Raw genomic sequence first — 15,498 nt, forward strand, 5'->3', positions numbered from 1 at the left:
GATGCACCATCCCATCCAAATGAAGCCAGCCGACAGTGAAAAGAATAATGGTAAGTGTATGTAAAACAGGCTTTTTTCAAATTAATAAGTCTGTTATATGGAAAGTTCATTGATTTTGACTTAGAAAACAGCATCCAAGTTACTAAAGCATCCCATACTACCCTTTGTGCATTGCTTTTTGCTTTGCACTTAAGAAGTGAAAGAAGCTGATCCCTCTCCCTTGGTTGAGGAAATGCTAATAATACTTCTACAGGTTCAGCTTCAAGTTCTATAAAACATATTCATTGCAAAGGCTTCATTGTGATCCTAAAAGAAAAGGGGGAAAGCAGTATATTTGTTTTCTCGGAATGATTTTGTTATCTTTGCTGCCTACTGAATGAAGATAATCTCTGGCATATAGTTTTGCATCTAGAATTACTAGGCTGCTCTATATACACAACTTTCTCTTCTCTTACTATAAACCATTCTGTTCTAAAAGAAGATTATAATCTATTACAGTATGCAAAGATTTTATTTTTTTAATGGAGCATTGTATTCAGGCTTGCAAGCTTGTTTCATACTGGAAATTACTTTGTAAAATCCACCTATGTTAAAGGAGGAAGCACTGTCTTCTATTTATATTAAAAGGATGATCAATTTCTTAGTAATAAAAGCTGGTCAGTGTTTTTTGCACTGTAGACTACTTAAGCTTTTCATTTTCTGTGGTTTATTGATGTGTAATACATTCTTTGTTACAAATTATGTAATTATATAAAATACAAATATGTGCTCATTTGTCTATCAGCTTGTTCAAGAACAAACAAGTTGTTCATTGTTTAAATTCGTGGTTTAAATTTTAATTATGGTTTTACATTTTTGTGTACTGGAACAGCTTATTAATATTGCCAACAAAAATATGCCAAATAGCAATGTACAATGAGAAGATCTCTCTATTTAATCAATTCTTAATCTAAGTGACAGTATCCAGTGCTCCTGTTCTGCTAGTGGAGTTACACTACAGAACAGAACTTCGCTTCCTCTCCCTTACAGCCACCCTGCCCCCCTCAAAATCTGCTTGGGGGACCAGATGGAGAAAATTTTGGGTTCATACGGTGAGGGGTGTGTTTGTAGATAAACTGTGAAGAAATCTATTTATATAATTTTACTTACTTCTTTAGTCAGGGCAGATAAGTGACTTTGCTTTTTGTTCTTCTCTTAGCTGTGGAAGACAGGAAACTGTTCATTGGGATGATATCAAAGAAGTGCAATGAAAATGATATCAGAATGATGTTTTCCTCCTTTGGGCAGATTGAAGAATGCAGAATTCTACGGGGTCCTGATGGCTTAAGTCGAGGTAAGCATGGGGAGCTGGTATGAAACTGTTGATCGTTTTGGAGATCTCTCACACCCAAAGTATCTTACTGGAAAGCATTTTAAATCTTTGAAGTCAGCAGAATGTCCACCTCCGCTTTTTTGGTAAAAGGTTTGGGTAAACTTAGCAAGTGAATTTGATCCTATTATCTTCCCAGGTTGTGCTTTTGTGACTTTTACAACAAGAGCTATGGCACAAACAGCAATCAAAGCAATGCACCAAGCACAGACCATGGAGGTAAGAAATGTTATTTAAAGTAACTGGGATAGTTTGCATTGAGCATACACAGGCCTTAACGGTTGGAAAGAGCAGAAGGTTCTGTATGTGCAGCAATGCCAGATTTCTACAACTCTGAAGTTTTCTAGGAAGCTAGGAGATTGCTTTAATAAGATTGGTGCATTTTTCTAAATGATCAGAGTTATTTGTGGCATTTGGAGGTAATGTATAAAGTATAACTATGTGAATTGATATTGCAGGGATGCTCTTCTCCCATCGTAGTGAAATTTGCAGATACCCAAAAGGATAAAGAACAGAAACGAATTGCACAGCAGCTCCAGCAGCAGATGCAACAAATCAGTGCTGCATCAGTTTGGGGAAACCTGGCTGGACTGAACACACTTGGACCCCAGTACTTAGCAGTGAGTTTCCCTGGCAGTTTCTGTGCAAAATCATTCGGTTTATCCACAATAATTACTTGTAGCAGAAGAATCCTTGTGCTGATGTTCTGTTGCAAAACTCGGTGTTACATGGACAGGTTGGTGAGTGTAGGTAATTAAGTTGCTACCATTTAACAGCATCCATATGCTCAGGTTGGTGAGGAGGAATCTGTCACTGTTTCATGAGGACTGAAGTACTGGCCTTCTAAAGGTTTTCATTTTGCATAAATACAGAAAGAATCTGTGTTATTTTCTGTGTTTAGTATGTGTGTAGTGTTTTCTGTGGTGTGAGGCATTTTTGCAGTTACACAATCAGTGGCACACTAGCCATGAATTGAGAGAGAACATTTTGCATGCAGTTGTGTGGGCAGTGAGATTTCACCCTTTTAATAGTATTTGGGAATGCTATTGCTTTGTGTGCCGCTTGATATGGTCTGTTTGAACAGTGGCTATTCCACTTAGGACGGCGCTCTGGCTGTGGTGTAGTGCAGTGTCTCCCAGAAGTGGAGCCAGCCCTCATTCTCACTCTTGTTCTGTTTTTGGTGTAATGTCTAGCTTTATTTACAGCTCCTTCAGCAGACAGCAGCTGCCTCCTCTGGAAATCTGAACACACTGGGCAGCCTCCACCCAATGGGAGGTGAGTGTTTTCTTTCCTTGCCCCTTGGAATCCGAAAGTAGGTTCAATGTCATATTGAAAAAGAATCATGAGAAGGCTGTTAAGAAAGTGTGGTATGATATGCTAATGTCAGTGAAGATGGCTCTCAGTTGCTTATGACAGAGAAGAGTCCGGAGTTGAATTTTTACTCTTCTCTCTGCACTGCCTCTACATCATTTCTAGGGATTTTATTTCAAATGTGCAGGAAGTGTTCTAAATGCAGAAGAAGTAAGAAGTACAGTTGCAGTTAGGTGACTGTCCAACTCATGTTCCTCATTCTCGGGCATATTTAATATATCTACTTTTCTATCAATTCTGGAAATTTTGTAATGGTCAGACAATAACAGGAAAAATATTGCTTCACCTTATATAGTGAATTTCAAGCTGTGTTTAATTTTAGAATGTACATATGTCTAGCTCAGTAATGTGGATTTTCTGGGGGAGGGGAATCAATTGGAATTAATTTATTTTGGGGGGAGGGGGATTCAGTTTGCAATAGAAAATTTGCTAGAGTAACTTAATTTGACCTGCTTGTTTTTAGTTGTATTTCATAAATATAGGTTTAAAAAATAGAAACTGGCACCCATTCATTGTTAGTAATGAATCTATAAAATTAAGAATATTCACAGAAAAATAAAGCACCAGAAAACCTCAGAAATTTTTCCACCTCACATCACTTGTCTAGCATCTATGCTTTTGTGTTTGAGCAATCTTTTTGTTGTATCTCTTACAGCTAATATCTTCTCTTTTTTTAAGAATGGAGAAAATTAGCAAAATAAGGCAAAAAATTCCTGTCCCAGTACCTACAATTTACCATCAGGGTAACAAAAGCTTTACATATTAAATGTAAAGTTATTTTTAAAATATTGCTTTTGAACAAGAGACTACAATCATCAGTGAAGAGCCACAGCAATCTTTAATAAGCTTTTCATTTGAAAGTATTAAGGGTAATGGAGAAGACATGGAACAATATTGTAAAGGATAAAAATGTATAAAATTAGATGGTGCATACCTCATACACTGAATTAGAGGTGGGATGACAGGTTAATGTCAATACAGTGAATAAGGGGAAGAACATACAGCTGTGGTCAGCATTTTTACTCTTCTCTCTGCACTGCCTCTTCATTATTTCTGTGTTTAGTATGTGCGTAGTGTTTTCTGTGGTGTGAGGCATTTTTGCAGTTACACAATCAGTGGCACACTAGCCATGAATTGAGAGAGAACATTTTGCATGCAGTTGTGTGGGCAGTGAGATTTCACCCTTTTAATGGTATTTGGGGATGCTATTGCTTTGTGTGCCGCTTGATATGGTCTGTTTGAATAGTGGTTGGACTAGATGACCCTTAGGATCCCTTCCAACTCTGCAATTCTATGAATCAGAATAATTTGAATTCTGCTTTTTCCAGACAAGATACAGTCATACCTCGGGTTGAAGTAGCTTCAAGTTAAGTATTTTCAGGTTGCACTCCACGGTGACCCAGAAGTAACAGAGTGTGTTACTTCCGGGTTTCGCCACTTGCGCAGACACTCAAAATGTCGTTTTATGTTTACTTCAGAATGCGAACGGGGCTCCAGAACGGATCCCATTCATATCCAGAGGTACCACTGTACTACAGAGGCCCTCTTTAACATGCTGCATTCACAGGGATTTCAAGTCATTGGTAGTTGTAACTGGGAAATGTAGGACAGCATGATCAAGAACTCCTGCACCATTTAGGTTAAGTCCCTGGAGAGGTTATGGAATCATAGAATTGTAGAGTTGGAAGGAACACCAAGGGTCATCTAGTCCAACCCCTCGCAATGCAGGAATCTTAACTAGATCATATATGACAGATGGTCATCCAACTGCTGCTTAAAAGCTTCCAAGGAGAAAGAGTCCACCAACTCTTGTGAGAGTCTGTCCTTCTGTAGAATAGCTCTTACCGTCAGAAAGCTTTTCGTGATGTTTAGGTGGAATTTTGTTTCTTTTCACTTGAATCCATTGGTTCAGTTCCTAAGCTTGTTCTATCTTCCATGTAACTGGCCATTAGATATTTGAAGATGGCTGTCATATCTTCTCACAGTCTCCTCTTTACCAAGCTAAACATTTCCAACACCCTCATAATGCTTGGTTTCCAGACCCTTTATCATCTTGGTCACCCTCTTCACATGTTCTAGCTTGTCAGTATCCTCCTTAAATTGTAGTGCCCACAATTCATCCTGATTTGCTTGCACCAGGCTTACACAGATGTTAGACAATGTCTAGACTTCATTGAGCATTCATTCTGATTTGTTTGTGATGAGCTTTTGTGTCAAATAACATCCATCCTGCATTCATCTTGAGTTGCTTGCAGAATGGTTAAATATCTCCCAATTAATCCCACACTTTTTAGTGTATTTCCTTATCATTTTACTAACTGCAAAAGTCTGCTTTTGTCTGACCTTTGCCTATGCTGTGAATGTTGGAAGATTCAGGACAGATAAAAGAAAGTACTTTGACACTCAGAACATAGTTAAAATATGTAACTCACTCCTATAGGAAGTAGTAATGGCCACCAACTTGGATGACTATAAAAGAGGATTAGACAGATTCATGCAAGATAGGGCTTTCAATGACTACTAACCATGATGGCTGCATTCTGCCTCCATGGTCAGAAGCAGTATACTGAATTCCACTTGCTGGAAATTGCATGAGAGGCAAGTGGTGTTTGCGCTCCGGTCCTGCTTGCAGGTTACTCACAATCACCTGGTTGGCCACTGTGAGAACAGGATGCCAGATGAAATGGTCATTGGCCTGATCCAGTAGGCTCTCCTTACGTTGTTGCCCTGTAGGTGAGAATATTAGTTTTTAAAAAATTCTTGCATCAGGAGGTTGTGGTGCTTGAGAATGTTAGGCTTCACTCTCCTCCATAAAGTAACTTCTGAATGCTGTTGGAGAAATAGGCTGCTGGGTTCAGTAGTGATTTAGTGCTTAGTGGTACCAGAACAGAAACACTATTCATTGATGTGTTGCAGGATTGAATGCAATGCAGTTACAGAACCTAGCTGCATTAGCAGCTGCAGCCAGCGCAGCTCAGAGCACACCAAGTGGTACCACTGCACTCAATTCTTCTAACAGCCCTCTAAGTGTGCTCACCAGTTCAGGTAAGAGAGCCATATAATACAGTTTTGCATATCATAAGGCCACATGACAATGAGCCAGCTACTCATTAAATCATAAGCTTTTTGTGGGGAGACTTGATTAGTCCTGCCTCCCCAAAACACATTTCTGCTGTTTACACAACATGAAACAAATCAGTGTAGGTGCCTTCAGCATATGGGATAGAATTGGGTATATGTTGCATCTGTAAATAAAATGCATTTCTGCTTAACATGTGAAGTAGTCCTCAAACATCGAAGCCATCTTCCACAAGAAGGTGTTCTTTTTTCAGAATATAGTTGATCTTTTCTCCTGTGTTCTGATTCTCCAATTTTCAACTTGCTTTAGAATATTGCAGGGTCAAGTGGAATTGAGAAGGGTTGCATGTCATAATTAGTTGGGAGAAGGTAATTTGCATTCTGATCACAGATGCAGGCACACCAGGCCACACATTGGCATTTCCTAAGTGCAGTGCTGTACTTTGAAACATGGCAATGAATGGTGACTTTGAAGGAAATTAAGAGATTTCATTTAAGGACTTCATGTGAAAGAATGGAAACTAAAGTGGTCCCAGTTATCTAGCAAGTCCGATGCCAGAGTAGGAGTGGGAAACGTTTTTCAACCTGAGGGTCACATTCTCTCATGGGCAGCCTTCTGGGGCCTGCATACCAGTGATGAGTGGGATAATGGATGTGACTCTTTACCTTTGTACAGTAGGCTACAGTCCAGTCACGCAAAAGTTCAGATGTTTTGACACATGCATCTCTCCATCCAGTCAAGCAAGAGGTATTATTACAGTTTAAGGACACATTCCAGCCAGGCCAGAAGAACTAGAGGGGGGTGAGGAGCAAGGCTTTGAAGGGCTGTGGTCTGTGAAGAGCCCTAAGAGCCTGATAGAGAGGCCTGGACGACCACATTGGTCCTGGACCAGACATCCCCCACCTCTGGGCTAGAGTGTAGGAAAGGGGAAGTACTTGGGAACTGATTGGGTATATCATGGTCAACTACTGAGCAGTCAACTGTTCTGAGGTAGTAGAACTCAAATGTTAGTAATGCAGCATGGTACAATTTCATGTCAGATCAGCTTCCATTGTGCATGCATCAACATGTCTAGCTGCCAGTTGATCAGGGCAAGTGCTCCCAGCCTCTGTCGAGCAAGGCACCCAATACTATGCAGGTCTCCACCCAGAGGTCTCATTTCTACTGTGGTTTCCAAGCAGGTTACCAAACAACAAAGGTCCCTTCTCAGCAGTCCTGCTGGTTTTTTTTATTTTCTCCATACACCATACAGATGAGAGAGACTCCATCTCCCAAGGCATCTGTTCATTTCAGAGATTCTGAGGAGGAAATTGGTGATGACCTCAAATAATGGCTGGCATCTAAACTGTGCCAGCATTTGTGGACCCCTGCCTACCTTAGTGTCTAGGCACAAGGTTACCAGTGAAACAGCCTTTGAGGTTTGCACCCCCAAGATTAACATGTACTAATATGCTCAGAGTTCCATACAATAAAGTGAATTTTCTAGGGTCATATGAGTTTACAGCTGGTCAGATCCCAGGGCTTCCATTTTGTATAAAAATACACTGCTGTACACAATTGGGGAATTTTAAGTTTTGGTATTTTAACTCTCCTTGGTATAAATTACTGAAACCTTCGATGCAACATTTTTTAGTGCACATCTTGGAGAAAGTACTAAGATGTGATTGCGTTGGAAGCAGCTATTGGTGTCTAATGCTTTCATTTTAATAGCAGGATCATCACCCAGTTCCAGTAGCAGCTCCTCTGTTAACCCAATGGCTTCTCTTGGAGCACTGCAAACACTGGCAGGGGCTACTGCAGGCCTCAACGTTGGCTCTTTAGCAGGTATGTTTAGCATGAAGAAAAGAATGAGCCCTTTGTTCCGGTTGCCTCTCAGCTTCCCTTAATAATAACTTATGATTTTAAAACTGGTTGACAAATCAACCGCTGACATTTATTCAAATTTTCTGCTTAGGAATGGCAGCCTTAAACGGTGGACTAGGCAGTGGTGGTCTCTCAAATGGCACAGGGAGCACTATGGAGGCCCTATCTCAGGCTTACTCTGGGATCCAGCAATATGCCGCTGCAGCTTTGCCCACACTTTACAACCAGAGTCTGTTAACGCAGCAGAGTATTGGTGCAGCTGGAAGTCAAAAGGAAGGTAGGTGAAAGACAGTGGCGGGAAGGTTGGTTCTCTAAGAGCTAGAGTCCTGTACTTTTGCAAGAGAGAGAAACAATAGAAACCACAGACAAACATTATGTTAAAATATCAAATATTTTGGCTCCCTGGCCTCAAATGGCTAAGGTACATAGACTGTTTCTAGTAGCCTTTGGCTATTGTTACGCATCCAGGTACACACACTCTCTCTCTCTCTCTATATATATATTCCTTTCACTGCTGCATTTAATTTTGAAAACCTTCATAAATTTTGTTTTTATCCCTTCTTTTAGAATCTTTAACAGTTCCAGATTCCTGGGAAAGTGGGGAATGGTTTTCATATTTCAAGTGGTGCATTTCATACACAATAACTTCAGTCTGTACAATAGTCTAGTAAGGTGGTAGGACACTGACTTTATTGAGAATGTAGAGAGCACATTGGTGTGCTCATGGTAAATGCATCATTGATGACTGGCTTTGAAAGGAAGGTGTAGGAACTTGGAAGCTAGTTTTCTGCCCACATAATTAGCTGTAAAGATTTATTTCACATTTGTATGCAGTTGTGAGATTCCCCCCCCCCCACCTGCTGAAGACAGGATTTAGAAACTAAGACTAAGAAGACACACTTTTAAAAGCTGCAGCTTTTTGGCAGGAAGTGGACAGAGTTTTCACTGACACAGCCAAGTTTGAGTTGAATGACTCTTAGTACTCTGGAACCATCCCTAGCTCTTGAGAACTGAATGGGTTTTGATCTCTGCTTCAATATTAATAGCCAAAGAGTTGTGCTTTCTTTGAATTTTTCTCTAAATGGATATTTTCAAGGTCCAGAGGGAGCCAATCTGTTCATCTACCACCTCCCCCAGGAGTTTGGGGACCAAGATTTGCTGCAGATGTTCATGCCTTTTGGGAATGTTGTCTCCGCCAAGGTTTTCATTGACAAGCAGACTAATCTGAGCAAATGTTTTGGTATGTAGGGTATATTTTGCAGAAATGTTCTTAATTCCTTTCCTTAAGATAAAATAATATGAAATCAACTTTTGTGTGCAAAGCTCTTCACTGCTGTGTGAGCATGATAGAATAACATGAGCCACTTGTATCTCTCAAAACCAAGCTTAATGAGATTCAGACCATGAAGATTTGTTTTGCTACATTGTAGGATTTTGCCCCTTCATGAAGTAATATTTGATGAAACTTCTTTGATAACTTGATATTCACCAGTTCATTGATATCTTTGGTAATGAGGACAAGCCTGTGCAGCTTCATACTCATCAGTTGGAATGCAGCCCATGAACAATAAAGCTTGGCCTGACCCATGCTTGACAACCCATCCCAATATTTCTTCATGTGTTTAACTTACTTCAAACACATGAAACATCTTTTGTAGATGTATGAGTCTTGTTCTGCCGATTTTGAACCAACTTATCACATCATTGCCTCCCTCCTTCTGTTCTAATGTAGATTGTTTTGACACAGTGGCTTATGTGTAGATTCATTGTGGAGGCAGGTGATACCCTCCAGTATGTAACATAACTTCTTATAGCAGAAGTAAACATGAAAAGAATAGTTAATAACTGGCGCATGTTTCGAATGACATCAAAACTTTATCCTAGTTACCCTTTCAATTACCTTCTTAATACTAGAATTTCTTTGCTATCAGACAGGTCCTCTTTTTGGCATTTTCAACACAATTCCTAGCTTTTTCCAGACCTAGGTAGGTAGCAAAATAAGGTTTATGAAACCCTTTTGGATCAGCATATGGTGTTCTATGTTTGCACAGAGCTTTTCAGTTCCTTCCATCCCACAGTAATCCGTCAGATGCCTTTCAGAATGGCACTCCAGGCAACCAAGGGCTGCTTCCAAAAGGGAAAATAGACCCCACCACCATATCTCACTCGCACTCACATCTCACTCTACATAATAAGCAGATAGTTTTCTAATGCAGTGCACTATTGGCCTTGCTTAACGTTATCTTATAATCTTGTGGCTTTGAGTCCTGACTACTTACTCAGTTCCTATGCAATTCCCATTGACATTGGTGGGACTTGTATGTATTTAACCGGGTATATAATTGCAAGCAGGTATACTTAGTGTTGATGTGTTTTGCCTTCCTGGGAACAGAATTTTAAATTCAGCAGAAGGGAACTTGACAGAATCCTCCTATGCTCTGCAATTTAGTGATTAAAATGCCTACTTGTTCAATCTCCAAATACACTCTACTTGGTTGTAGCCTTTAGCATTGTACTGAATTCAGCCGTTTCCCTATTTATACTCACTAACACTTTACATTTTACCAGCTGTCTGCCACTAGTCATCTCAGCTCTCCTTAACACAGCACCCTGTCTGGTGGTCACAATCCCTGGCTGTACTGAGCTAATAAATACTGTACTGAACTTAATGTTTAGAAGCAGCTGGAGCAGAACTTCAAACTCTGCAACTTACACTTCACATAAAATATCAGTGTTGTGTAAGAAGTCATTTACTATAGGTCAGAAAAGCACCTGCGTACTCTTTCGTTTGAGTCCTAAGGAAACTGGCCTCCCTTGTGATTTTTTTAATAATAATAAAAATCGTAGCCCTCTTATATTATCTAAACCTATGAACAGTTCATACACTTCATGGTTGCAGTACCAATGCAAGCACAGATGATGATGTCAAGATACAAAAACAGAATGGCTTATTCCCACTTCAGTCTGACCATAAATGTTTTAAATGTATGTTTTCCTTTTCTTAGGTTTTGTAAGTTATGACAATCCAGTCTCTGCACAGGCTGCCATCCAGTCAATGAATGGATTTCAAATTGGCATGAAGCGACTGAAAGTACAGCTCAAGCGCTCTAAGAATGACAGCAAGCCATACTGAGCGCCCCTCCCCTCTGGAACTGGAGTGAGAAGGATCTTCTGGTAAGTTGGGGAGGAGTGTGCCTGGTGATTCAAAAACTCTTTAAGGCTGTATTTTTACAGCCACAGAAGCTGATTGATGTCATTCTAACTGGCACATCTTCCCCTGAAGACTCGGCTGCAGCCTCTACTGGGAATTCTTCGGATGGAGGACGAGTTTGTGATTCTGTTTCCAGTGTTTTACTTTGGAGTTTAGGTGCCATATCGCTGATTATTATTTTTTTAAGTTTGCTGTGTTTGTAACCAGTGTGTTTTGAGAAGGACCAATGCCAGCCACCTTGGGGAGATGAGGAGATACCAGGTGCAATTGGAACTGACATTGCATGACTTAGACTTAAGAAGGAGAAAAGACCTATTGCCAGACCCCAAGTTATATTCATGAAAAGAGGGAGGGAGAGAATCTGAATCCAAATCACTTGGTGGCTGGTTAGTGAACAGACCCTCAAGGAACATTGCCAAATCCTCATTTGCCCAGCTTTACTTAATTAATGCCTTATGGGAGAATGTTATACTGAATCAGTCGCTAGGGTGGGAGAAAAGTAATTGGGCAAACAGATTAATGTATTAAAGGAAAACTGCAGTAATTATGAGTGTGTGGTCAGCTTACAAAATGATCCAATTGTGTTTCTAGAGCAAACATTTACAATCCAGCCAGAACAACCTTTAAAAATTGGATACTTCCAATTTTCCAGTATTTGTTGTTTAATGGAAAATAGGCAATTTATAATGGAGGTATACATCTTAGCCCCAAAATTTGCTCATGATCTGCTGCAAATTCTGTATGTCTTGATTGAATTTCCTTTGCGGCTTCTGCCCCAGTTTTACAGCTTGTACATAAAGATATTACTAGAATCAGTGTTCATAAAGCACTATTTAAATCCTAAGTACTAAACTGACAGATGGCTTCTAAATAAGCTCATGGTTCTTTGATTCCTGACATTCTGCTTTTTTGTGCACACTCTTTAGCTGAACATCCAGAATAATACTGCCCCAAAGATCACATTTTTTGCTTATATAGTTTGATTCTTCGTATGTTGCTGTTTTGCCACATTGCAGTTTTCCTTTGAGTGCATGTGCCAATATAAAACACAAAGGGCTGAGTCTGCTGCACAGGATCTTGATCCTGCTATTGTTTATCACCCAATATATTTTAACTCACAACTCAGAATTCTTCCCCTTCTAATACACACTTATTTTTTTCCACACGTATGAATTTTCCAAAATGTTAAAGGGTGGTTTGTTTGTTTTGTACACACTGATGACATGGGACTAAAGGGAATTTTGACATTCTGGCCTCAGCCATGGCAAGAAGTCAGTGTAGAAGCTAGCTCTAAAGCTACAAAAAGCCACCTCTATCTGTGAGGAAATGAACGGTGTTATATATAGATTCACTGCATTCCTGTGTCCTCAGTTTATTCGTCTCTTTGGCCCCATTTTATTATTACGTTTTTTTCACAGCACCCCAGTCAACCCACAAATTTTGTGTTTGGGAATCGTGTTTAGGGGAGCAGGGAGCAGGTTTTTTTTTTTTTTTTTAATTAAAAAAAAGGCTTTCAGTTCACTCTGTCAGGAAGAGCCACAAGGCTTGTTGAGCCTGAAATGCCATTTAAGAATGTGCCAGAAACTTGGAAATCAAACATAACCAGGGACTGGGTCCCCTGGTGTATCAAACCTCAGAAGTATAAGATGTATTGGGCCTTCCTTCTCAGGTTCAAGTAATATTTTTCTCGTGAATTTGGAAGTATTGTTGATGCAAACTGTCAGTATTATAAAGCACACAGAATGGTGGCAAAAAAGGTTGAATGGTCAGATTGCCAAATTTCCCATTTATGCTGGCATATGGTACCCTTCTGTGTTCAGTATTTGGGTCTATTCAGAAGCATATGCATACATTTAGGTGAACTGTATACATTTGAATTTTGTGCACTAGGAAAAGTTGTGTCCTGATATTCTGAGTGGAGGGGAGTATTGGAGTGTTGAGGCTTCCAGAGTTGTCATGGGATTTTTTTAAAAAAATAAATAATATACTTTTCGGGGGGCGGGTGTCATGGTTGGGAGCAGCTGCTCCATTTGCAACCTGATATAACCAAGAATGTTGTTTCTATTTTTATAGAAGTTTTATACTGCTCCAGGGTGGAGAATATTTATTATCTAAATTATTTCACTGGAAAAAACAGGGTTTTGCATAATCCTGAATGTGATTGTGTTACACATACATACAGCAATGTGCATGATTGAAACTACTGACTTTCAGTGACCTGTCTGCAGTGAGAAAAGCTGCTAAATAGGAAAAGAATTAATGCTGTGAACTAGTGGAGAGGGAAAGCTGTGCTCAAGTTTCTCTATAGTCACTTCTCCCAGTACTTCCTCTCCCCTGCTCCCTCAGTTACATTTTTGTTTTTGTTTTGACTACCCAAATTAGTTTTCTGTGAATTATCTGTTCGCTCACCCTTTTATTTAGTGTCCATAATATTCCTAAACAGCATATATGCTCTCATCATGGAAACTGTGAGGCAAATCACCTCCTGTTAAATTAACATGACAGCAAGTGGGTATAGATGGTTTTATAATCTGAGAAGTATGATTTATGTGAGTGCTCTCATCCCACCTGAGAATTGCCAAAGTAGACTTTCCAGGTTAAATTCCAGAAATCAGGACTCTGGTGTGTATTGGCAAAGTTGCTGCGCCTTCTGTGCTGGTGCTCTGAATTACTTTTAACTAGAGGACTTTAACTCCATATGCCTCTCCCCTCCCTCAGTTTAATTCTGATCTGCCCATTCATGCTTTTCAAAACAAGTAATAAAACTAAGGTTCTCTATTGGAAATTGCGCACACAAATTCAGCTTTCCACTTCTAGGATTACGGCCTATCTGTCACGTTGTGGGTTGTTCTGCACAGTTTTTAATTTCCTCCATCCTTTTTCCTTTCCAAGTTTGAACAGATCCTTTGACATAAAACCCTGAATGTTACCTTTTTGCCTATCCTTCTGTAGGAGACCAGATTATTATCTATGTTTGATCCAATATGACAAAGGGATCAAACTGGAAAGCACAGCCAATTTTAGTTGTTCTTTATTAAGAAATACAGGCTACTATGTATCAACTTAAGTTGTATTTAACCTAAAACAATCATAGATGTATTTTAGATTAAAACAAGTTCTCAGAATAAATTGGGTGTCTGGTAACATGCAGAGACAAATCTGGAATCAATAAAAGAAGAAACACTGAACTGAAAAGTATTTTGGGCTGACTTTGGCATTCCTGAGGCATATCAACCCCCCCCCCAAAGAAAAGCCTTATTCTTGTAATTAAAAAAAGGCTCTCAACAACTGCTGATGAATTTGCCTCACAATAGTGTGCATTTCCTCTGTAACATTTTAACTTGAGTAAATATATGTATATCCTTCAGCCTTGTGAGTGTGTCCTGGGGGCTGGAGGGGGGGGGGAGAGACAGAATCTACTTTTCAGATTCTGCTTGATGTACATGTTAAGATCAAAAATCTAAGATAGTAGAATAGCTTAGCACTTGTAAACAGAAGTTCAGTTTTCATTTGGGAATTCACACACACAAATAGAAAAATAAACTTTTAAACACTGAAATGAAATGCAACCGTATGTTTTAAACCAGAATATTATATGCCTTTAATTGTAATTGGAATAAAAGTTACAGTAAACCTAACAAGCCTGCTTTTTCCAGTAATCACATGCTGCCTCAGACAGTTTTCCATGTCATTACCAGAATGCTTAAATGTATTTGTCATGCAAATCACATCTCTTGTGTTGTACCCTTATTGGAGATTCTATCAATTCTGAGAAAATGTCAAGATGCTCAGACAAAATTCCTTCCACTCAAACTGGTAACAGTGACTGTAGAACTTATGAGAGCCCAGAATTCCACCTCACAAAGTCAGGGAGAAGGATTTATTTATTGAAAAAGTTGCAAACGTTTATTTGTAGGTATTAAATAAAAAGGGCTCAGCTGAGGCAAGTCTTGACTTGCAATAAAGTCTTAATTCCTTCCTATTTCAAAGGGTTTCACTTCTGTTTATGTATCTTATGTCATTTTTTGGTTCTAAAACCAACAGCCAGTATCCTTGTTTCCTAAAGAATAGCTGAAACAGAGGATGGATTTCTTAGGCTACTACTGCCTATGTATGTCGCATGATAGGAAAGAAGAAAGTATAATCAACCCCCAATGGTTCCTCCTGTGTCCCCCCATCTCTTAAAATCACCCTGGAACCACATTTTATGGATTCAAGATCTAACAGAGGAGGAGTTCTGTGTTGTCTTCCTCAAGCAGAGGTAGCAGGAGCACTGGCTCAGGGCTGTGGTGCCTGCACAGCTGTCTGGATGCCACTAAGCCATAGTCCATTCTGTAGCTAGTGTCTAAAGGAAATCCCAGGCCTCTACTTCTATCTGGTTTCTGGTCGTTTTGATATTTATTTGGTGTCTTATGCACTTCAACTTTTACTTGTTTGTTGTTGGCATGTGCTGCCCTTCCCTGTCAACTCCCCTCCCCAAGAGGTCTCATTGTACAGTGCCCATTCTTGTTCTCTCTTTCTCACTCTCACTCTCTTTCTCTCTCTGTTTGGATGTACTGCTCTGTGTAACTCAGTGGGTCTCCTTCTTTCTGGTTTGTTTTTTTT

At 39.7% G+C, this 15,498-nt stretch overlaps 1 protein-coding gene across 10 annotated transcripts in view; it reads left to right on the forward strand.

Annotated features, from left to right (window-relative positions):
- CELF1 (CUGBP Elav-like family member 1) overlaps nucleotides 1-15,498 on the forward strand; it is a 38,588-nt gene that overhangs the window by 20,237 nt on the left and 2,853 nt on the right. For 3 of the 10 annotated variants that reach the window (XM_081855956.1, XM_081855960.1, XM_081855954.1), the window contains 10 exons: nucleotides 2-50; nucleotides 1,199-1,333; nucleotides 1,509-1,588; nucleotides 1,828-1,989; nucleotides 2,563-2,644; nucleotides 5,657-5,785; nucleotides 7,530-7,643; nucleotides 7,774-7,959; nucleotides 8,779-8,922; nucleotides 10,688-10,856. In XM_081855956.1, coding sequence (XP_081712082.1) covers nucleotides 2-50; nucleotides 1,199-1,333; nucleotides 1,509-1,588; nucleotides 1,828-1,989; nucleotides 2,563-2,644; nucleotides 5,657-5,785; nucleotides 7,530-7,643; nucleotides 7,774-7,959; nucleotides 8,779-8,922; nucleotides 10,688-10,815 — 1,209 coding nt within the window. In that variant the 3' untranslated portion in view covers nucleotides 10,816-10,856. The remainder of the gene's footprint in view (nucleotide 1; nucleotides 51-1,198; nucleotides 1,334-1,508; nucleotides 1,589-1,827; nucleotides 1,990-2,562; nucleotides 2,645-5,656; nucleotides 5,786-7,529; nucleotides 7,644-7,773; nucleotides 7,960-8,778; nucleotides 8,923-10,687; nucleotides 10,857-15,498) is intronic. The other 7 variants (XM_081855957.1, XM_081855958.1, XM_081855959.1 and 4 more) reach the window with 7 other exon arrangements.

Source organism: Podarcis erhardii (genome assembly GCF_964252035.2).
Source record: "Podarcis erhardii genome assembly, chromosome: 1".
Taxonomy (NCBI): Eukaryota; Metazoa; Chordata; class Lepidosauria; order Squamata; family Lacertidae; genus Podarcis; species Podarcis erhardii.